At 45.0% G+C, this 23,067-nt stretch overlaps 1 protein-coding gene across 4 annotated transcripts in view; it reads left to right on the top strand.

Annotated features, from left to right (window-relative positions):
- The window catches only part of LOC141735524 (transcription factor RFX3-like), a 231,237-nt gene that overhangs the window by 174,241 nt on the left and 33,929 nt on the right, over positions 1-23,067 (top strand). For all 4 annotated transcript variants that reach the window (XR_012584768.1, XM_074568461.1, XM_074568462.1 and 1 more), the window contains exons 8-10: positions 11,125-11,246; positions 21,816-21,928; positions 22,727-22,842. Coding sequence is in view for 3 of the 4 variants with exons in the window: in XM_074568461.1 (XP_074424562.1) it covers positions 11,125-11,246; positions 21,816-21,928; positions 22,727-22,842 (351 nt within the window). In the remaining variant the exon portion in view is untranslated. The remainder of the gene's footprint in view (positions 1-11,124; positions 11,247-21,815; positions 21,929-22,726; positions 22,843-23,067) is intronic.

Here is a 23,067-nt window from a genome sequence, read left to right as displayed (position 1 = left end):
AGCTTCTGGAGGAATTTGTAACTGAACAGAGTCTTCCGTAAAGGTTAGCGGTGCATTCAGTTTACAAAGTAAATCCCATCCAAGCAAGGGGAGGGGACATTTTGGCATATAGAGGAGCTCATGAACTAATTTAGTATCTCCAATTGAACATTCCATAGGGTGTAAAAATGGCCTTTAAGTCTTTTTTTCCTGTTGCACCAGCAACATTTATTTTAGTTTTACTCAAGGGTCCCATACAGCTAGTTAAGACAGAGTGCATGGCCCCGCTGTCAGTTGTTGAGGAACGCAGCGGCAGACACGGTAAGACACGGCTGATGTGGCAGAGGGGGCATTGCCGGAAGCAACCACGGAGATTTAAATGGCCCTAGGGAGTGCTGGAGACCAGGGAGTGGTGCGGTAGTTCGCGCGGAAGGGCCCTGCACTCTGCTTGTTGGTCCACATCCCAGGGAAGTGCTCAAGGTCTCTGACAAAATGGTCGGCACTCACCTCAGAGCTAAAACGGGTGCTCCTACAGAGAAGGCCCCTCGGATGTGTGATGCATCCACCCAGATGGAACTGGTAAGGAGGGAAACTTCAGTACAGGTGGTAGGCTGCAGTGAGTGCCCAGACCCTTCTCCTTCTCCTGGCGGTAAGGTAAGTACTTGCACACGGCATGCACAGGTTGATGATCTGTTACGTCAGGTGGATGAGTTGCAAGAAATGATTAAAAGGTTGTGTAGTATCAGAGGAGCTGAGACAGAGATAGATAGGTGGTTTCATAACCATGCTCCTGCAGTGGATACTACCGAGAATGAGGCACCTTGGACCCTGGTGACCCACAAAAGCAGGACTACGCTTCAGCCCCCACCCTCTGGCATCAAACCAAACTAACGATATGAAGCTTTAACAGCTATAGACAACCAGGAGCAAGGTTTGCCAGGAGGACCTGCACCGTCAGCACACAGTAGACGTGGAAAAAAACAAAGATGACTGCTAGTAGTGGGTGACTCCCCGTTAAAGGGCACTGAGGCGCCCATCTACCGTCCTGATAGGGAGTCACGTGAGGTATACTGCCTCCTGGGAGCTAAGGTTCGAGATGTTGCAGAGAGGGTGTGTCGTGGTTTTGGCCGTATTGGCCGTTCAGAATGACAGATGGCCCTTCCCCCTACTCTCTCCTCAGAGAGGAGAGGAAGAGATAAGGAGATTTACAAGTTTAGAAAAAGAACTAAACTACTTTAATGAAAATAATAATAAATAAGAAAATAGTAAATAATAATAGAATAATAAAAATTAAAGAAAAAAGTATACAATATATACAAAATCATATCCAGCTCCCAGGATGACGATCGCATCACCAGCAGACACAGGGAAAGTCCCAGACTGGAGTCAGCAACGGACAGGAGCTGAATTCCGGAACTAGAGTCAGGAATGCTCGGATCGGTATCAAAGGCAGACAAACAGACAGGGTCCTCCTCAGATGTCGGCCATTGAAGAAAAAACGAGCCAGAGACCCCTTTGCCCCTTTGATCCCTCAGCTTTTATACTGAGCATGATGCATATGGGATGGAATACCCTGTTGGTCGGTTTTGGGTCACCTGTCCCATCTGCTCCTCCCTGCAGGTGGGACCCCTCTACGCTTCTCCGCTTCTGACCCTCTAACGGGGCAAAACAGCAAAATTATCTGACCTTGGTTGTTATAGCAATAAGTCTAAGCAAGAGCCTCTGTGCATACCATTCCTTGGTATAATCAGGTCTTATCACTCTGGGAGTGAACAGTTTCTGAACAATATGCTGTTAATTTCAGACCTTACTCAGTTAGAAGAGGCCCAACTAAAAAGTAAAATTACAAATCAGAAAATTGGTTCTGGTTTACCTCAAACCAGGACAGGGTGCCACAACTTGTCAAGAACACGGACTACTACCCATTGTTACTTTTTCATGTGGGCAGGAATGACACTGCAAGCCAGAACCTGGGCAGAATTAAGGAAGACTATAAAGCCCTGGGGGTACAAGTGAAAAAAACTGGTGCCCAAGTCATCTTTTCCTCCATTTTACCAGCCAGAGGAAAGGGAGCAGCCAGAAATGGACGGATAATGCATATCAACTAGCTACGTGGCTGGTGCCGTCGTGAGGGTTTTGGCTTTTATGACAATGGAACATTCTTTGATGAATACGGCCTGTTAGAGAGGGATGAGATCCACCTGTCTAGAAGGGGTAATGGAATCTTTGGCAGCAGGCTGGCCAACTTGGTGAAGTGGGCTTTAAACTGAAGGACTTGGGGGATGGAGTCCAGGGTGGCAATGCTCAAGCCAACTTAGACAACTGGGAAATAAGGCAGGCCAACCACAGTAGTGACAAATGTTCCATAGCTGCCTCCCAAGATGAGATCCAGAAGGCCAACCACCTCAAGGGTGTGAAGGCTATGGTGGATCCTCTTGCTCCCCTCCAGGGAAACCCACACGCTCAACTGCCTCTCTGAAATGCCTGTACACCAACGCACACAGCGTGGGGAATAAACAGGAAGAACTAGAGATCTGTGTCCAGTCACAGGGCCATGATCTCATTGCAATTACAGAGGCATGGTGGGATAGCTCGCATGACTGGAATGCTGTCGTGCATGGCTATGTACTTTTTAGGAAAGACAGGCCAGCGGGGCAAGGTGGCGAAGTTTCTGTCTATGTGAGACAGCAGCTGGAATGTATCAAGCTCTGCCTAGGGGTGGATGAAGAACGTGTTGAGAGCTTATGGGTAAGAATTAAGGGGCAGGCTAATATGGGAGACACTGTTGAGGGTGTTTACTACAGACCATCGGAACAGGAAAAGGAAGTTGATGAGGCTTTCTACAGACAGCTGGAAATAGCCTCACGATCACAGGCCCTGGTTCTCATGGGGGACTTCAACTACCCTGACATTTGCTGGAAAGACAACACAGCCAGACAAGCATAGTCCTGGAGGTTTCTGCAGACCATTGATGACAACTTCTTGAAACAGGTGGTAGAGGAACCAACGAGGAGAGGTGCACTGCTGGACCTTGTGCTGACAAACAAAGACAGACTGGTTGGGGATGTGAAGGCTGGGGGCAGCCTTGGCTGCAGTGACCATGAGATGGCTGAATTCAGGATTGTCGTGGTCTGGCCAGATTGGCCAATCAGAATGACAGATGGCCCTCCCCCCATCTCTCCAAAGAGAGGAGAGGAAGAAATAAGGAGATTTACGAGTTTAGAAAAAGAACTAAACTACTTTAATTAAAATAATAATAAATAAGGAAATAGTAAATAATAATAGAATAATAAAAATTAAAGAAAAAAAAAGTATACAATATATACAAAACCGTATCCAGCGTCACCAGCAGGCACAGGGAAAGTCCCAGACTGGAGTCAGCAACAGACAGGAGCTGAATTCCGGATCTGGAGTCAGGAATGCTTGGATCGGGATCAAAGGCAGACGAACAGACAGGGTCCTCCTCAGACATCGGCCATTGAAGAAAGAGACTTGACCCTTTGATCCCTTAGTTTTTATACTGAGCGTGATACATATGGGATGGAATACCCCGTTGGTCAGTTTTGGGTCACCTGTCCCGTCTGTTCCTCCCTGCAGGTGGGACCCCTCTATGCTTTTCTGCTTCCGACCCTCTAACGGGGCAAAACAGCAGAGTTAGCTGACCTTGGTTGTTATAGCAATAAGTCTAAGCAAGAGCCTCTGTGCATCCCATTCCTTGGTATAATCAGGTCTTATCACTCTGAGGGTGAACAGTTTCTGAACAATATGCTGTTCATTTCAGAGTTTAGTCAGTTAGAAGAGGCCCAGCTAAAAAGCAAAATTACAAAACAGAGAATTGGTTCTGTTTTACCTCAAACCAGGAAAAGGATCCTCCATGGAAAAAGCAGAGCAAAAAGTAGAATTCCAACCCTGGACTTCAGGAGAGCTAACTTTGGCCTCTTCAAAGACCTACTTGGAGGAATACCATGGGCTAAGGCTCTGGAAGGAAGTGGGGTGCAAGAGAGCTGGTTAATATTTAAGCACCGCTTCCTCCAAGCTCAAGATCAGTGCATCCCTAGGAGCAAGAAATCAGGCAAATGAGGCAGGAAACCTGCATGGGTGAGCAAGGAGCTTCTGGAAAAACTCAGATGGAAGAAGGAAGTCTACAGAATGTGGAAAAAGGGACTGGCCACTTGGGAGAAGTATAGGAGCGTTGTCAGAGTATGCAAGGATGCAACAAGGAAGGCTAGGACCTACTTGAAATTAAACCTGGCAAAGGATGTCAAAGACAATAAGAAGGTCTTCTTCAAGTACATCAGTAGCAAAAGGAAGACTAGGGAAAATGTGAGCTTGCTGCTGAATGAGGTAGGTGCCCTGGTGACAGAGGATGCAGAGAAGGCAGAGGTACTGAATGCCGCCTTTGATTCAGTCTTCACTGCTCAGGCCAGCCCTCAGGAACCCCAGACCCTGGAGGTAAGAGAGAGAGCCTGGAGTAAGGAAGACTCTCCCTTGATCGAGGAAGGTCGAGTTAGAGATCATTTAGGCAAACCTGACACCCACAAATCCATGGGCCCTGATTGGATGCACCTGAGAGTGCTGAGGGAGCTGGCAGATGTTATTGCGAAGCCGCTCTCCGTCATCTTTGAAAGGTCATGGAGAACAGGCGAGGTGCCTGAGGACTGGAGGAAAGCTAATGTCACTCCAGTCTTCAAAAAAGGCAAGAAGGAGGACCCAGGAAACTACAGGCCAGTCAGCCTCACCTCCATCCCTGGAAAGGTGATGGAACAGCTCACCCTGGACGTCATGTCTAAGCATGCAGAGGAAAAGAAGGTCATCGGGAGTGGTCAGCATGGATTCACCAAGGGGAAATCATGCTTGACCAATCTGATAGCCTTCTACGGTGGCATGACTGGCTGGGTGGATGAGGGGAGAGCAGGGACGTTGTCTATCTTGACTTCAGCAAGGCTTTTGACACTGTCTCCCATAACATCCTCATAGGTAACCTTAGGAAGTGTGGGTTAGATGAGTGGACAGTGAGGTGGATTGAGAACTGGCTGAATGGCAGAGCTCAGAGGGTTGTGATCAGTGGTGCACAGTCTAGTAATAATAGGAATAACCCCATACACTGGTACAGGTTAGGGGCTGACGTGCTGCAAAGCAGCTCTGCAGAGAGGGACCTTGGAGTCCTGGTGGACAACAAGTTGACCATGAGCCTGCAGTGTGCCCTTGTGGCCAAGGCAGACAATGGTCTCCTGGGACTCAGTAAAAAGAGCATGGCCAGCAGGTCAAGGGAGGTCATCCTCCCCCTCTACTCTGCCCTGGTGAGGCCACATCTGGAGTACTGCATCCAGTTCTGGGCCCCCCAGTTCAAGAAGGACAGGGAACTACTGGAGAGAGTCCAGCAGAGGGCTACAAAGATGATCAAGAGAATGGAGCACCTCTCTTATGAAGAAAGGCTGAGAGACCTAGGTCTGCTTAGCCTGGAGAAGAGATGGCTGAGAGGGGATCTTATTGATGCTTATAAATATCTAAAGGGTGGGTGTCAAGACGATGGGGCCAGACTCTTTTCAGTGGTGCCTAGCGACAGGACAAGGGGCAACGAGCACAAGCTGGAACACAGGAAATTCCATCTCAACATGAGGAAAAACATCTTTACTTTGAGGGTAACAGAGCACTGGAACAGGCTGCCCAGAGAGGTTGCGGAGTCTCCTTCTCTGAAGATATTCAAAACCCGCCTGGATGCATTCCTGTCCAGCCTGCTCTAGGTGACCCTGCTCTGGCAGGGGGGTTGGACTAGATGATTTCTGAAGGTCCCTTCCAACCCCTACCATTATGTGATTCTGTGATTCCCCATCTTAACTGGAATCAGAGGGTTAGCTGAGGAGACTTTAATATTTTCCCCCGGGCCCCTTGATTCATTATCCGAATTCTCTAGCATAATAAGGTTAGCATTCCCTATATGGTCTTGTTCCTCTGGCCCCTTTTGGTTCGAGCATTCATTCTTCCAGTGTCCTACCTGTTTACAGAAGACACATTGATTTAAACTCAAAGGAGGGCCTCTTCATACTCTGGATCCCAGTCCTGCCCCGGGATTCCTTCTATCTTTTCCCCGCTACCTCCTCCATCCGCAACTCCCCTCCTGTATCCTGAGACAACTGTCACACAAACAACATGCCAAACATTCCTTCTGGGTTTTCTTGATAAGAGCCAACAGACTATTTCCAATTTAACAAGTCAGAAGTTGTAAAAGGGACATGCACAAACACTGGCATACCGTCTATCCTGACAGCCTGTTTCAGCGGTGCCTGTATCAATGCCCTCTAGTTCTACTTGAAATAGGGCTAACATTCTCATTTCTCATTTGTCCTTTTTTTTTTTTTCAATCTTTTTCTGAATTAACTAGACTTTCTTCCTCTTTGGCCTTAGGATTACATGAGGGAGGGGAAGAAGGCACAAGCAACTGTACATGTTCATCACCTGCACAACATACAGATATATATTTCTTCTGCTTTTTCTTTTCACATTCTTTGTAACAACTCTTTCTCTTTCTTTTCTCATTAACACTTTCTACTAATACATACAGTCTATCAGCATCATTCATCAACAATTTACACTTTTTACAAGTTTCATAATTGCACTTTAAAACAAAAAACAAATCAACATATGCAACCTCATCCCATTTATCAAATCAGCAACAATAGTATTAAATTGTAAAGTCCGATTTTTCAGTCATCACTCATCGTCATCATCCAATTTATATTGTGCCCACCATTGATTACAATATCATTTTAGCTTATTTTTAATCGTGGGATCCCCTCCAAATTTATTCCAATTTTTCAGGATGCATCCTAGGGGAGAACAAGAGGGTATCTCCTGAGAAGCAGTAGTACCATATCGGTACTGAAAAAGAATTCCCTTATTCAGCAGTTACTAAAGACCCAAGGGGGACTCTAACCCCAAAGGGGACTCTAACCCCTGTTTTAGAAACGTTATTCTACAAGGGACATCTCCCTTCGTCTTCTTCTGCGTATCTCCCTTGATACGTCTTATGCAGGCCAAAATGCTCACTGCTTCTCAGTGATTTCCTCCCCTCCCTTTTCCTTATTTCAAAATACCTCTTTTTAGTAGTGTTGCACTGTTGTGTTGCTTACTGCCTGACTGCAGGAGAGAAGCCGATGGAATCCCTGATTAAAAGGTCGTTGCGCGCTGGAGTCCAATGGGACCACTGCTCCCCATCAGGTGCGGCAAGATGATCCGGGCAAGGCTGTCAGCGCAGTCCCTTCTGGGATGTCAGAAACTGTTGTCCCAAATCTGGGTTCTTTACCCGGTGTGCAAGCCAATAACACACAGAGCAGAGGTATTTCCAAGTTTATTCCATTAATGCACAGAAATGGGGTGCTCGTCCCAAGGGAGCACATCTTAGTTTCAAAAATTTCCCTTTTTATACACAAATTATTATATATTCTAACAGTTAATACATATTCTATGTTATTCTCTTTAATGATTGGTCAAGATTTCTTCACTTCCTATGTAAATTAGTGTGCAGACTCTGTTTTCTTCTTCCATTGTTCTCTTTTAAGTAGGTGGTATCATTTGGGTAGGTGGTCACTGACTCGGTGGTCACGATCTCCCCCTGCCGAAATGACCTTTTACCTACTTCTCTAATCTTGCCAGTTCTGGGTGGTTTTCTCGGTTTGCTGACCAGGCCTGCAGTTCATGATTCTCTTGACAGGAATATCCTGCTTATTAACAAAGCTACATTGTCTAGTAGTTCTTAGATAAATCATGTCTAGTTACTACCTGTGATTTCTCTATAAATGATGTTGGGGCTGTATAGATGACTTTTAGCAGCAGCGGCAGGTTCCCTTAGTTGCTTCGATTACATGTTACATTTCATTTTTCTAGTTAATATCAATTTTACTACAACAACAAGGTCACAGGTCCTGCCAAAAAACCTAGTCCTGTGTCAGTTCCTCTCCACAGGGCGCAGTTCCTGCCAGGAACCTGCTCCAGCGTGGGCTCTCCATGGGCTGCAGCTTCCTTCAGGGCATATCCACCTGCTCTGGTGTGGGTTCTTCATGGGCTGCAATGTGAATATCTGCTCCTCCGTGGATCTCCATGGGCTGCAGGGGTACAATCTGTGTCACCGTGGTCTTCACCCTGGGCTGTGCGGGAATCTCTGCTCCGGCACCTGGAGCACACTCTTCCCCTCCTTCTTCACTGACCTTGGTGTCTGCATAGTTGTTTCTTTCACATATTCTCACTTGTCTCTCCCAGCTGCTGTTGTGCAGCAGTTTTTTACCATTTCTTAAATATGTTATCACAGAGGTGATACAAATGTCACTGATTGTCTCGGCTTGGCCAGCAGCAGGTCCGTCTTGACTTCTTTCTTTTTTAATAGTTTCTACTTTTTTTTCTTACTAATTTGCTTACTTTTGTGTCCATTTAGTACTGAACAGGAAGTTTGGCATGTACCCCTATTCTTCTTATTTCTGATTTATCTTATTGATGACTATTGAATGTTTGCTGTTTTCAAATTTTAGTCAAAATTTCTTAAAATTTTCTGAGGAGTGAGTGGGAAGTTTCAGTTTAATTACAGTGTGCAGGATTAGACTATGGGAATCAATTAAGTTCTACTGTAAATTATCTTAATAATGAGAAAAGCACATAATTTTGCATTGGTTTTTGAATTAACTAACTTCATGTTCGTGTTTCAGTGGTCTAGTTCCATTGGATTTCCATAGCTTTTGAAAACTTTAGAATGTTTGCTGTTAGCTGAAGACTTTCCAAACTTTTATTGTGCTTACATTTAGCTATATAAAATTAAAGTTCTATTCTTCATGAGTAAAGCTAAGCATCTTTTGAAAGCTGTTATATTTATAAAAGGTTGTGGGTTTTTTTAATGCCTCTTCTCTTAGCAGTTAATTAAAAAAAATAATTGGAAAAATCAGAGTTGAAATAGGAAAAAGGGTCAGATAATTTTAGAAAAGCTACATTCTTCCATTAAGTAGTTGTGTAAATCAGATGTAGTAACATATTCCTCTGTCTGTTATTAAAAACACAACGAGTAACCTGGGTATAAACAGAGGATTTTGCCAGGAATGCTGGAAGCCTCTCATTGCCTGAACTGCAAAAACATCACCCTCTGCTGTCCATAAAAGACAGGAAATTGTTAACAACTGTGCTCAAGTTTCATTTGAAACACCTGAAAAAGAATATTTTCTTTTTTTCATTCCTTGTTTGCATTTTGCAAGTTATTTTTTAATGCTGTTGAAACTGTTTGAGTCCTATAATGTCACCTGTAATAATGCCGGAATTAAGACTTTTTCCCAACATTTTTTACATAAAGCACATTGGAGCAAGTGATAAAATAATCCTGACTCCTAGCACCAGCAGATTAAGTTGGCTTTTTTTTTTAAAGCTCTTCCTAAACCCTAGAAACTCAAAGGACTGTTACTTTTATGCATTCAAGGGACTTTGGATTCTACTCCAAGAGCTGAAAAGATTGTGAAATAATATATTTTGTAGAAACTAGTGGAACTATGTGAACATACTGATTTTGATTTGCAAATATTTATAGAAATTGATCTTTTGCCAAGTATTTTTAATGATAAAGTATAATCAGAATAAAGTTTAAAATTCTTACAAAATTAGGTTTTTGTATTGTAAATAGACCTATCAAGTGATGAGAAGTTTATCCATAAGAGTTCAATGCTACCGTGATACTAGAGATTAAACTTTAGTCTTCTTAAAGTTGATTACAGTTGTGCAGTTGATTTCAGCAGGCCTGGGATTTTATCACGGGCCTTTACAATAACCAAACTTCATATAAAAGTCCTAGAGATTAAAATGATGACAGAAATTTTTGTTTCCAAGTATTAACATTCCTAAAGTTATCATACTTTATGTTAATCAGGCCAAGAGGCCTTCACTGGAAAAGTGTACTTCTTGTGTATTCCATGTCCTATGTTATTGTATAGTTAAATATATGTCTGGAATGACCAGAATCTTGGGTGCTTGCTTCTTATGGGAGCTTTCTCATAAACTAAAATCTAAGTAGTTACATAGGGCATTCCTATTATCTGTTTAATAAGATCAAAATGAGAACATGCTCACAGCTGACTCAACTGCTTATTAAGAGGAGCATTTTCAGAGTGGAATTTGTTGACATTTAGAAAGTTACTAAAAAGCTTTGCATTCTGCACCAAGGTTTCTCTAGTTTTCTTCTGGATACAAGGCTATTTCAGAAGGACAAACCTTCCGAGTTCTTATCACTAAGAGCTGGAGCAGAATTAATTTTCAGTTGTGTTGGAGATGGCAGGCAGAATCTTCAGTCTGTCAGTGTGATGGCCTTAACAGCTGACCATCCAAACCAGGATTCCTATTTGTATCTTTGTCCTTTTTATCCTTTATAAAAGCTTTTATGAGTTGAGTGATGAAGAGCTTGGAACAGAATAGAATAGGTTTGGTTTAGTTTAGTTCAGTTGGATGGGACCTACAATGACCATCTAGTCCAGCTGCCTGACCACTTCAGGACTGACCAAAAGTTAAAGAGTATTATTAAGGGCCTTGTCCAAATGTCTCTTAAACACTGACATGCATGGAGAATCGACCACCTCTTTAGGAAGCCTGTTCCAGTGTTTGACCACCCTCTCTGTAAAGAAATGCTTCCTAATATCAAGTCTGAACTTCCCCCGGTTCAGCTACTTAGTTTAAGTCTAAGTAGCTTTCTCAGACCTTCTGAGCTCATAAGAAGTTTGTTACATTTTAAAATTATTTAAATTCCTTTGTCTTCAAACAGATACGTGGACCTTCTTAAGGTGATTAAACCTTATTTTTGAGCCACTTGATTCCTGTGAAAGCAAGTCCTTTGGAAAAGGAAAGATTGTGTTTCTGTTTAGTGTAAATGAGCTTTAGGTCTTAGTGGTATAGTTTTTAAACTAAATTCCACAAGAAATTGCTAGTTGTGCTGTGATACAAGCTTTATGAATTTTATTGCCAATGTTCTGTCTTTCCTTACTACAATTATTCTGATGTTACTTTTTTCTTGTGTGTGAACTAGAAAAACTGTATATTGAGACTGAGAAATCAGACAGAACATAATGTGATATTGCACTTACAAAAAAGTAAACATAAAGAATAATTTTGTATTTGATAATTTTGTAGGTACAAGCCTGTGCAGAAAGTGGATGGAGTTGCAGATGGTTTCACAGGAAGTGGTCAACAGACAGGCACATCTGCTGAACAAACTATAATTGCCCAAAGTCAACATCATCAACAGTTTTTAGGTATGAAAAGATGTGTTATACTGTTGTACAAATAAAATAAACCCTATTATCACCATGAACATCAAGTCATACAAATACAATAATTATTTTAGTTATGTCTGTTTGTCTCGCCGAGACAAACAGCTCCAGTGCTGGCACGTCCACAGCGGAGCCGGGCAATCGCAGCAAAAAGGGGCTTTTCCCAAGCTTTTCTGAGGACGGGAGAGGCCAGGGCAGCAGCAGGGACCCGCAGGGAGCCCGCTGACGAGGCAGGGGCGGAGCCTGCAGCAGCAGCGCCCAGCTCCCCCCACAAAAGGCGGCCCTAGGAAGCGCGAGTGACCAGGATGGGCAAACACGGCATGGCAGTTCGCACGAGAAGGGCGTGGAAAGCTCAAGGGAGGAGTTCAGCCATGGTCTCTAACCGAAAGACGTAGCTTCCTGCGTCTTCTGCACTTGCCAGAGCAGACATAGCCATACAAACAGAGCTCCTGTGGAAGCATGCAGCCACCCAGGCCTCTGGCTGCAGGAAGTGCCTTAACTGGCACATGGCTGGTGGATGGTAGAAGAGAATCATAGAATCATAGAATGTGATAGGTTGGAAGGGACCTTTAAAGGTCGTCTAGTCCAACCCCCCTGCAGTAAGCAGGGACATCTTCAACTACATCAGGTTGCTCAGAGCCTCATCAAGCCTGACCTTGAATGTCTCCAGGGATGGGGCCTCCACCACCTCTCTGGACAACCTGTTCCAGTGCCTCACCACCCTCATTGTAAAGAACTTCTTCCTAACGTCCAATCTAAACCTACCCTGCTCCAGTTTAAAACCATTGCCCCTCGTCCTATTGCTACATACCCCTGCAAACAGCCCCTCCCCAGCTTTCCTGTAGGCCCCCTTCAGGTACTGGAAGGCTGCTATAAGGTCTCCCCGGAGCCTTCTCTTCTCCAGGCTGAACAACCCCAACTCTCTCAGCCTGTCTTCATAGGAGAGGTGCTCCAACCCTTTGATCATCTTCGTGGCCCTCCTCTGGACCCCCTCCAACAGGTCCATGTCCTTCTTGTTCTGAGGGTTCCAGAGCTGGACGCAGTACTCCAGGTGGGGTCTCACCAGAGCAGAGTAGAGGGGGAGAATCACCTCTCTGGATCTGCTGGCCACGCTTCTTTTGATGCAGCCCAGGATGCGATTGGCCTTCTGGGCTGCAAGCGCACGTTGTTGGCTCATGTCCAGCTTTTCATCCATGAGTACCCCCAAGTCCTTCTCCGCAGGGCTGCTCTCTATCACATCATCCCCCAGCCTGTATTGATAATGAGGATTGTCCCGACCCAAGTGCAGGACCTTGCACTTTGCCTGGTTGAACTTCATGAGGTTTGCTCGGGCCCACCTCTCTAGCTCGTCCAGGTCCCTCTGGATGACATCCCGTCCCTCTGGCCTGTCAACCCCACCACTCAGCTTGGTGTCATCAGCAAACTTGCTGAGGGTGCACTTGATCCCACTGTCTATATCATTGATGAAGATGTTGAACAGCACCGGTCCCAGTACGGATCCCTGAGGGACACCACTTGTCACCCCTCTCCATCTGGACATCGAGGCATTGACCACCATCCTCTGGATGCAACCATCCAGCCAGTTCCTTATCCACTGAACAGTCCACCCATCAAATCCATATCTCTCCAACTTAGAGAGAAGGATGCTGTGGGGGACTGTGTCAAAGGCCTTGCAGAAGTCCAGGTAGACGACATCCGTAGCTCTTCCCTTGTCCACTGATGCAGTCACTCCATTGTAGAAAGCCACCAGGTTGGTCAGGCAGGACTTGTCCTTAGTAAAGCCATGCTGGCTGTCTCGAATCACCTGCCTGTCCTCCATGTGCCTTAGCATAGCTTCCAGGAGGATCTGTTCCATGATCTTCCCAGGCACAAAAGTGAGGCTGACAGGGCAGTAGTTCCCAGGGGCCTCCTTTCTACCCTTTTTAAAAATGGGTGCGATGTTTCCCTTTTTCCAGTCACCGGGGACTTCACCTGACTGCCATGACTTTTCAAATATCATGGAGAGTGGCTTGGCAACTACATCAGCCAATTCCCTCAGGACTCTGAGGTGCACCTCGTCAGGTCCCATAGACTTGTGTATATTCAGGTTCCTCAGGTGGTCACGAACCTTGTCTTCACTTACAGTGGGAGGGACTTTGTCCCCCAGGTCCCCATCTTGCGGTCCTCGACTTGGCAGGCGTGAGGAGAGAGGCTGGCAGGGAAGACCAAGGCAAAAAAGTTGTTGAGAACCTCAGCCTTCTCCTCGTCTGTTGTTACCAGTTTGCCATTCTCGGTCATCAGGGAGGGTATGCTTTCTTTAACCTTCCTTTTCTGGCTGACATACCTGTAGAAGCCCTTCTTGTTATTCTTAGCATCCCTTGCCAAGTTCAGCTCCAGCCGTGCCTTGGCCTTCCTGACCTCATCCCTACATAACCGTCCAGCATCCCTATACGCTTCCCAGGACACCTGATGCTGCTTGAACTGCCTGTGCAGTTCCTTCTTGCCTTTTAGTTTGACCAGCAGGTCCCAGCTCAGCCATGCTGGTCTCCTCCCTTTCTTGCTTGATTTCTTACACCTGGGGATCGAGAGATCTTGTGCTCTGTGGAAAGCATCCTTGAAGATCTGCCAGCTGTGTTCTGCCCCCTTGTCCCTGAGGACCATTTCCCAGGGGGTTCTATTGAAAAACTCCTTGAAGAGCCGGAGGTTTGCTTTCCTAAAATTCAGGGTCCTGACTAGGCTCCTCATCTGGCACGTATCCCTGAGGATCATGAACTCCACCAGTGTGAAGAGATGATAGCTGTGTGAGGTGCAACCAGGTGGATGATCTACTCAGCCTGGTAGCCTGGGGGACTTCAAGCACCCCGATATCTGTTGGAAGGACAACACAGAGGGGCACGAGAAGTTCTTGTAATGTGTTGATGACAACTTTCTTTTTTGAATGGTAGAGAAGCCAACAAGGAGAGGAACTATGCTGGACCTCGTCCTTACCAACAAGGAGGGGCTGGTGGGGAATGTGAAGCTCAAGGGTAGCCTTGGCTGCAGTGATCATGAAATGGTAGAATTCAAGATCCTTAGGGCAGTGAGGAGGGTACACAGCAAGCTCACTACCCTGGACTTCAGGAGAGCAGACCTGCTTGGGACCTGGTTGGCAGGGTAACATGGGAAAAAGCACTGGAGGGAAGAGGAGCCCAAAAGAGCTGGTTAGTATTCAAGGATCACCACCTTCAAGCTCAGGAGCAGTGCATCCCAAGACAGAAGTCATCAGGCAAAAAAGCCAGGAGGCCTGCATGGATGAACAAGGAGCTCCTGGACAAGCTCAAAAGCAAAAAGGAGGCCTACAGAGGGTGGAAGCAAGGACAGGTAGACTGGGTGGAATACAAAGAAACTGTCTGAATGACCATGAAACAGATTAGGCAAGCTAAAGCCCAGGTAGAATTAAATCTGGCTAGAGGCATCAAGGATAACAAGAAAAACTTCTATATGTATGTCAGAGATAAAGGGAAGAGTAGGGAAAATGTGGGCCTTCTCCGGAAGGAGACAGGAGACCTGGTTGCCCAGGATATGGAGAAGGCTGAGGTGCTGAATGACTTTTTCACCTCGGTCTTCACCAGCAAGGGCTCTAACCACACCACCCAAGTTGCAGGATGCAAAGGGAGGGGCTATGAGCATGAAGAACCGCCCACTGTAGGAGAAGATCAGGTTCGAGACCATCTGAGGAACCTGAAGGTGCACAAGTCCATGGGACCTGATGAAATCCATCCATGGGTCCTGAGGGAGCTGGCGGATGAAGTTGCTAAGCTGCTTTCCATTATATTTGAAAAGTCATGGCAGTCTGGTGAAGCTCCCGCTGATTGGAAAAGGGGAAACATAACCCCCATTTTCAGAAAGAGAAAAAAGGAAGACCCGGGGAACTACAGACCAGTCAGTCTCACCTCTGTGCCTGGCAAGATCCTGGAATCTCTGCTAAGGCACATGGAAAATGAGGAGGTGATTGGTGATAGCCAACATGGCTTCACCAAAGGCAAATTGTGCCTGACAAATTTGGTGGACTTCTAGGATGTTGCCACAGCATTGGTGGATAAGGGGAGAGCAACTGACGTCATCTACCTGGACTTATGCAAAGCGTTTAACACTGTCCCGCATGACATCCTGATCTCTAAATTGGAAAGGCATGGATTTGATGGATGGACCACTTGGTGGATAAGGAACTGGCTAGATGGCCACACTCAAAGGGTTGCAGTCAATGTCCACATGGAAACCTGTGACGAGTGGCGTTCCTCAGGGGTCAGTACTGGGACCGGTGCTGTTTAACATCTTTGTCAGCGACATGGACAGTGGGATTGAGTGCACCCTCATCAAGTTTGCCAATGACACCAAGCTGTGTGGCACGGTCGACACGCTGGAGGGAAGGGATGACATCCAGAGGGACCTGGACAGGCTTGAGAGGTGGGCCTGTGCAAACCTCATGAAGTTCAACGAGGCCAAGTGCAAGGTCCTGCACCTGGGTCATGGCAATCCCAGGCACAAATACAGATTGGGTGGAGAATGGCTTGAGAGCAGCCCTGAGGAGAAGAACTTGGGGGTGCTGGTGGATGAGAAGATAAACATGACCCAGCAATGCGTGCTTGCAGCCCAGAAAGCCAACCGCATCCTGGGCTGCATCGGGAGAAGCGTGGCCAGCAGGTCGAGGGAGGTCATTCTGCCCCTCTACTCTGCTCTCGTGAGACCCCACCTGGAGTACTGTGTCCAGCTCTGGAGTCCTCAGCAGAAGAAGGACATCGACCTGTTGGAATGGGTCCAGCAGAGGGCCATGAAGATGACCCAGAGGGCTGGAGGACCTATGCTATGAGGACAGGCTGAGAGAGTTGGGGTTGTTCAGCCTGGAGAAGAGAAGGCTCCGGGGAGACCTTATAGCAGCCTTCCAGTACCTAAAGGGGGCCTACAGGAAGGATGGGGAGGGACTCTTTATCAGGGCGTGTAGCGATAGGGCGAGGGGAGATTCAGATATTAGGAAGAAATTCTTTACTGTGAGGGTGGTGAGGCAGTGGAACAGGTTGCCCAGGGAAGTTGTGGATGCCCCTTTCCCTGGAAGTGTTCAAGGCCGGGCTGGATGGGGCTTTGAGCAACCTAGTCTAGTGGAAGGTGGCCCTGCCCATGGCAGGGGGTTTAGAACTAGATGATCTTTAAGGTCCCTTCCAACCCAAACCATTCTATGATTCTGTGTTGTCCTGTTTAAAACTCTCACTGATATCAGAACAAAAAGATACTCATAGAAGCTATATGTTCTACATTTTAAGACGTATGCAATATTTAATATGCATCATGCAGATATAAAAGAAAAAATGCACAAAATCTACTTGCATGTAGATTTGAAATATATTGCAATGCAATTGTAATGAAGCATTTTATACAAAAAATACAATCTTGCCCTAAAAACTCATTAATTTCCACTGGCTTCCCAATATTTTGAATATGCATCTAAATTAGGATTATATTTTTGCACTGCAGTTGTGTTAACCATTGACAAGAAGTTGAATCGAGTTTGTGCTGCAACATTATAAATGGAAAGAGCCAAATAGTTAAAACCAGAAACCCAAGGTTCATGATTAAAAATGTGTATTTTGTGCATTCATTGATGTAGCTAAGCATATAATTTTCTCAGTTGTGGAAGCAAATGGTAATTTAGTAATTTTCTAATGTAAAAAAGCTTATTAAATGTGTTATTGTAATAATTATACATTAGTTTTGAGTTCATATATTGGGATTTTGAAGCACCACATCCTTTGGCCTAACCTTGCTGTTACTAAAATCATTGGGAACCTTAGGCTATAGTTTGTATGATTTTGAATTTTCCCTTCCATTGTCTTCCCAGTTGACAGTGCATTTTTCCCCCTGTACCAGTGTATCTCATGGAAACATTTATGAAAAATAGTAAAAGCACATGTTGGCTACAGTTGAAAGTCTTGTAAATTTCAAACAGTATATGCTGCTGAGTCTACTAAACCCTAACATGTATGACAATGCAAAAACTATTCAGTTGATCAAAACAGAAACTATTAAATTATATTAATCTCTCATGTACTGACATGAGTATTCTGCTTCATCCTGTCTGATTCTGAAAATGTGTCAGCTTTTTTTATATACAGGTACAATTTTTTTGTGAAATCATTTTTATCTGCTGTCTGTCAAGAATAATTTAATATCTCCATTTGCTTAAAAAAATAACCATCTGGTTTGTTCGCAATTTTATTGCAAATTTAAAATATATTGAATATGAAAGACATTCCTTTTGGGGCATTATGACCTTCTAGACTATTTCTTTACATCATCTTTAAATTCTTTCTAATCAAACAGTTGGAGGCCGTCTTGGGCATAGTGATCATGAAATGATAGAGTTTTTGATTCTCAGAGAAGCAAGGAGGGGGGGGCCACCATGGACTTCCAGAGGGCAGACTTTGGTCTTTTCAGGAGCCTGCTTGACAGAGTCCCTTGGGAGGCAGTTCTGAAGGGCAAAGGTGTCCAGGAAGGCTGGACCTTTTTCAAGAAGGAACTCTTAAAGGCGCAGAAGCAGGCTGTCCCCATGTGCTGTAAAACGAGCCGATGGGGGAAAAGACTGGCCTCACTGAACAGAGAGATATAGTTACAACTCAGGGAAAAATGGAGAGTTTATGGCCTTTGGAAGAAGGGGCAGGCCACTCAGGGAGGCTACAAAGATGTTGTAAGGCTGTGTAGGGGGAAAATTAGAAAGGCCAAAGCCCAACTAGAACATAACCTGGCTTTGGATGTTAAGAACAATAAAAAGAGTTTCTATAAATATATATGTAACAAAAGGAGGACTCGGGAGAATCTCCATCCTTTATCAGATGAAGGAGGTAACATAGTGACAAAGGATGAGGAGAAGGCTGAGGTACTTAATGCCTTCTTTGCCTCAGTCTTCAGTAGTAGTACCAGTTGTTCCCTGAGTACCCAGACCCTGAGCTAGCAGGTAGGGGCAGGGAGCAGAATGAAGCCCCCTTAATCCAAAGGGAGATGGTGAGGGACCTGCTCCAACACCTGGACATACACAAGTCTGTGGGGCTGGATGGGATCCACCTGAGGGTACTGAGGAAGCTGGTGGAAGTGCTCACCAAGACACTTCCCATCGTTTACCAGTAGTCCTGGCTAATTGGGGAGGTCCCAGTTGACTGGCGTCTAGCAAATGTGACGCCCATCCACAAGAAGGGCCAGAATGAGGATCTGGGGAACTACAGGCCTGTCGGTCTGACCTCGGTGCCTAGGAAGGTCATGGAACAGATCATCCTGAGTGCCATTATGCGGCACATGAAGGACAACCAGGTGATCAGGCCCAGTCAGCATGGGTTCATGAAAGGCAGATCCTGCTTGACAAACCTGATCTCCTTCTATGACCCGCTTGGTGGATGAGGGAAAGGCTGTGGATGTTGTCTACCTAGACTTTGGTAAGGCCTTTGATACAGTTTCCCACAGCATCCTCCTGGAGAAACTGGCTGCCCATGGCTTGGATGGGAGTACTCTACGCTGGGTTAAAAACTGGCTGGGTGGCCAGGCCCAGAGAATGGTGGTGAATGGAGTTAAATCCAGTTGGTGGCTGGTCAGGAGTGGTGTTCCCCAGGTCTCAGTATTGTGTCCAGTTCTGTTTAATATCTTTATCAATGATCTGGATGAGGGGATTAAGTGCACCCTCAGTAAGCTTGCAGACGACACCAAGTTAGGTGAGTGTGTTGACCTGCTGGAGGGTAGAAAGGCTCTGAAAGAGGGATCTGGACAGGCTGGATCGATGGGCCGAGGCCAATGGTATGAGGTTCAACAAGGCCAAGTGCCGGGTCCTGCACTTGGGTCACAACAACCCCATGCAGTGCTACCGGCTTGGGGAAGAGCAGCTAGAGAGCTGCCTGGCAGAAAAGGACCTGGGGGCGTTGGTCGACTGCCAGCTGAATATGAGCCAGCAGTGTGCCCAGGTGGCCAAGAAGGCCAACAGCATCCTGGCCTGTATCAGGAACAGTGTGGTGAGCAGGACTAGGGAAGTGATCGTCCCCCTGTACTCGGCACTGGTGAGACCCCCACCTCGAGTACTGTGTTCACTTTTGGGCCCCTCTGTACCACAAAAAAGACATCGAGGTGCTGGGGCGTGTCCAGAGAAGGGCAACAAAGCTGGTGAGGGGTCTGGAGAACAAGTCTTATGAGGAGAGGCTGAGGGAGCTGGGATTGTTTAGCCTGGAGAAAAGGAGGCTGAGGGGAGACCTTATAGCTCTCTACAACTACCTGAAAGGAGGGTGTAGTGAGGTGGGTGTTGGTCTCTTCTCTCAAGAAACAAGTAATAGGGCAAGAGGAAATGGCTTCAAGTTGCACCAGGGGAGGTTTAGACTGGATATTAGGAAAAATTTCTACCCTGAAAGGGTTATTAAGCATTGGAACAGGCTGCCCAGGGAAGTGGTTGAGGCACCATCTCTGGAGGTATTTAAAAGACAGGTAGACATAGTGCTTAGAGATATGTTTTAGTGATGGTTTTTGTCAGTGTTAGGTTGATGGTTGGACTAGATGATCTGAAAGGTCCCTTCCAACCTAGACAATTCTATGATTCTACGATTCTATGAGTACAGATGATCTGAGTTCAACTAGCATATTTCTGAGACAAAATCAAGCACCTTTGCTCAAACTAGCTGAAAGTGGTTTGTACTAATATCTTTGTTCCATAGCTTAGGAAGTCCTTAAAGCCTTCCAAGCTGTTGTGGTAGCTTAGTTAGAGGAACAAGAAAACAAATGGATGATGATGGGCATTTATTGAATTATAGAATGATATAGGTTGGAAGGGACATCTGGGATCCAACCCACCCCACTCCTCAGGCATGGCCCCTATGTGTGTTTGACATCCTCATAGGGAAAAAAATTCCTAAGTGTAATTTCCCATGTTTCAGCTTGTGTCCATTGCCTCTTGTCCTTCCTTCTCTTTTGAAGGCTAAACAATCCCAGCTCTCAGCCTCTCCTTTTTTGCCATATGCTCCATCTCCCTGACCATCTTGGTGACCCTCTGCTGGGCTCACTCCAGTATGTTAATGTCTTTCTTGTACTGGGGAGCCCAAAAGTGGACACAGGACTCCAGTTGTAGTCTCATCAGTACTGAATAAAGGGTGAAAAAATTACTTCTCTTAACCTTCTGGCTACATTACTGCTAATACAGCCCAGGATGCAGTTGGCCTTGACCACAAAGGCACACTGCTGTCTCATATACTAGTTGTCCGCCAGAACCCCAGATCCTTTTCTTCAAAGCTGTTCTCTAGCTAGTCAGCCCTCAGTCTGTACTGGTGTATGGAGTTGTTCCATCCCAGATCTGGGAAATTTCCCTTTGTTGAACTCAGTGAGGTTCCTGTCACCCCATTTCTCCAGCCTGTCGAGGTCCCTCTGAGTAACAGCCCTGCCCTCCAGTGTATCAACTGCTCCCTCCAATTTAGTATCATCCAGAAACTTTCAGAGCGTGCACTCTATCCCATCATCCAAGTCATTAATAAAGATGTTAAACAGTATCAGCCCCAGTATCAATCCTTGAGAGAGCACTGGTAATCAGTCAATGGTTGGACTTTGTACCACTGATCATAACAGTGAGCATCGTCCAGCAAAATTTCCACAAATTTCCACAAATTGTCCACTTATCCAGTCCATATTTCACAGATTTGGCTATAAGAATACTATGAAAGACCAGGTCAAAGGCCTTGTTGAAGTCGAGGTGAACAACATCCAATGCTCTCCCCTAGTGCTGAGTCAGTCATCTCGTCATAGAAGGCAATCAGGTTGGTCAGGCACAATTTACCCTTGGTAACTCCATGCTGGCTGTTCCCAGTCACCTTCTTGTCCTTTCTGTGCTTGGGCATGGCTTCCAGGAGGGTTTGTTTCATAACTTTCCCAGGGATTGAGATGAGACTGACCAGCCTGTAGGTCCCTGTATCCTTCCCCTTGCCCTTCTTGAAGATGAGTGTAACATTTGCATTTTTCCAGTCATCGGAAAACTTCTTTGACCACCATGACCTTTTAATGTTGATAGAGCACAGCCTTACAATGGCATCGGCCAGCTCCTTCAACCCTTTTTGCATCCTGTGTGATCCCATAGACTTATATATGTCCAACTGGCTTAAGCGTTCTCTAACTATATTTTTCTCTACTGTGGATAATGCTTCACTCCCACAGACTGCTAGGAGGCTCAGGGGACTGAGAGGTCTTAGGGCAGTACTTACTGGTGAAAACTGAAGTAAAAAAAAGGCAATGAATACCTCATCCTTTTCCATGCCATTGGTCACTAGGTCTTCTGCCCCACTGAGTAACAGGCCCACATTTTCTTTAGCCTTCCTTTTACTGCCATCATACCTATAGAAGCTCTTCTTTTTGGCCTTCATATCCCTTGCTAGTTCCAACTCCAGTTGAACTTTGGTTTTCCTAACTTCATCCCTGCACACTTGAGCAATGTCTCTATGTTTCTCCATCAAAACCCATTCCTGCTTAGGCAATTCTATGATTCTGTGTAGTTAGCACCATTCACAACAGCTGTCTTCTGTCATGGAACAGATGCATCTCGAGTACTTCCAGAGTTTGGAGAAGTTGAAATATCTTCTCTGCCAGATGGTATTACCCTTGAGGACATAAAAGCACTGCAAAGTCTTTATCGAGAACACTGTGAGGTAAGAGAAGATCATTCTTTGAAAATTCATGTCTTCTAGTGAGAATCGGTACAACAGGATGACTGACACAAAACACATTACAGCCAGCCTACTTGTATCTGATGTGCTCCTCAAATATTTTGCTTATTCCATCGGAAAGGACATTTGCAAAAAGACTTCTCTGGAATTTCTCTCTTTACAGGGAAAGAAAATAACATGTAATAGAATACCGATACTGGAATGTAATCATGTGTAGGTTTTGAGAATTTTACATAAATTGAACTTTAGATAATATATATACAGAGATTTGCTTTTGGTTATAGGAGTTGAAATCAGATTAAATTATTATTTCTAACGTTTATGTTATAAACAAACTCACTTTTTTCTTCAGAAGCAGGTTTTTGAAAAACTTAATGCCACATTTCATATTGGATAATGTGTTTTAAAATTATTGTTGAACGTGCTTTAAAGCATGTAATGAAGTAAAAAAATTAATGAAATATTAGGTTTCCTTTGTTTTTGCAATAGCGTTAAAATTTCTGTTTAGGTGTATTCATATATGTGCTTAAGCTCTTTTCTGGAGGATTCCTTGTATTTGCACTTGGCCTGATCTGAGTCTCTGTCCACACTAGTATGGACAGTTGGAAAACTTGTTGCTAAAAAGTTATTAAAAAGGATATTATATGTTTATTTATAAACATACGTTTTACTATTTTTTCTGCAAAAAGACTGAGGGGGGAGCTATACCCCTGGGAGGAGTTAGACCGGGGAGGGGGGATGAGGTAGAAGACTATCTGTGCTTGTTTTATATTTTTTTAGGCAATAGTGGATGTTGTTGTGAATCTTCAGTTTAGCCTGATAGAAAAATTGTGGCAAACTTTCTGGCGCTATTCTCCCTCTGCTCCAGCTGACGACACAGCTATTATTGAACTGAGGTCAGTAAATGTCTCTTTTTGTTTACTGTTCACCATCATAATATAACAGCAGGAATCAAATCAAAGAAAGTCTTAATTTTACATATAGGCTAAGAACCTTTTCTGATATTAGTAGTTTTTCAGGTTAAATTTGTGTTGTGTGCTATTAGACATATAGGCTGTTGGTATATGTCAAACTGCAGCCTTGAAATGATTGTATGTCTTCTATTTTTTCCTTTGTTTGGA

The sequence above is a fragment of the Larus michahellis genome, chromosome W (assembly GCF_964199755.1).
Source record: "Larus michahellis chromosome W, bLarMic1.1, whole genome shotgun sequence".
In the NCBI taxonomy this organism is placed as follows: domain Eukaryota; kingdom Metazoa; phylum Chordata; class Aves; order Charadriiformes; family Laridae; genus Larus; species Larus michahellis.
Note: the sequence above shows the minus strand (reverse complement) of the source record. Positions and strands in the feature narration are given on the sequence as shown.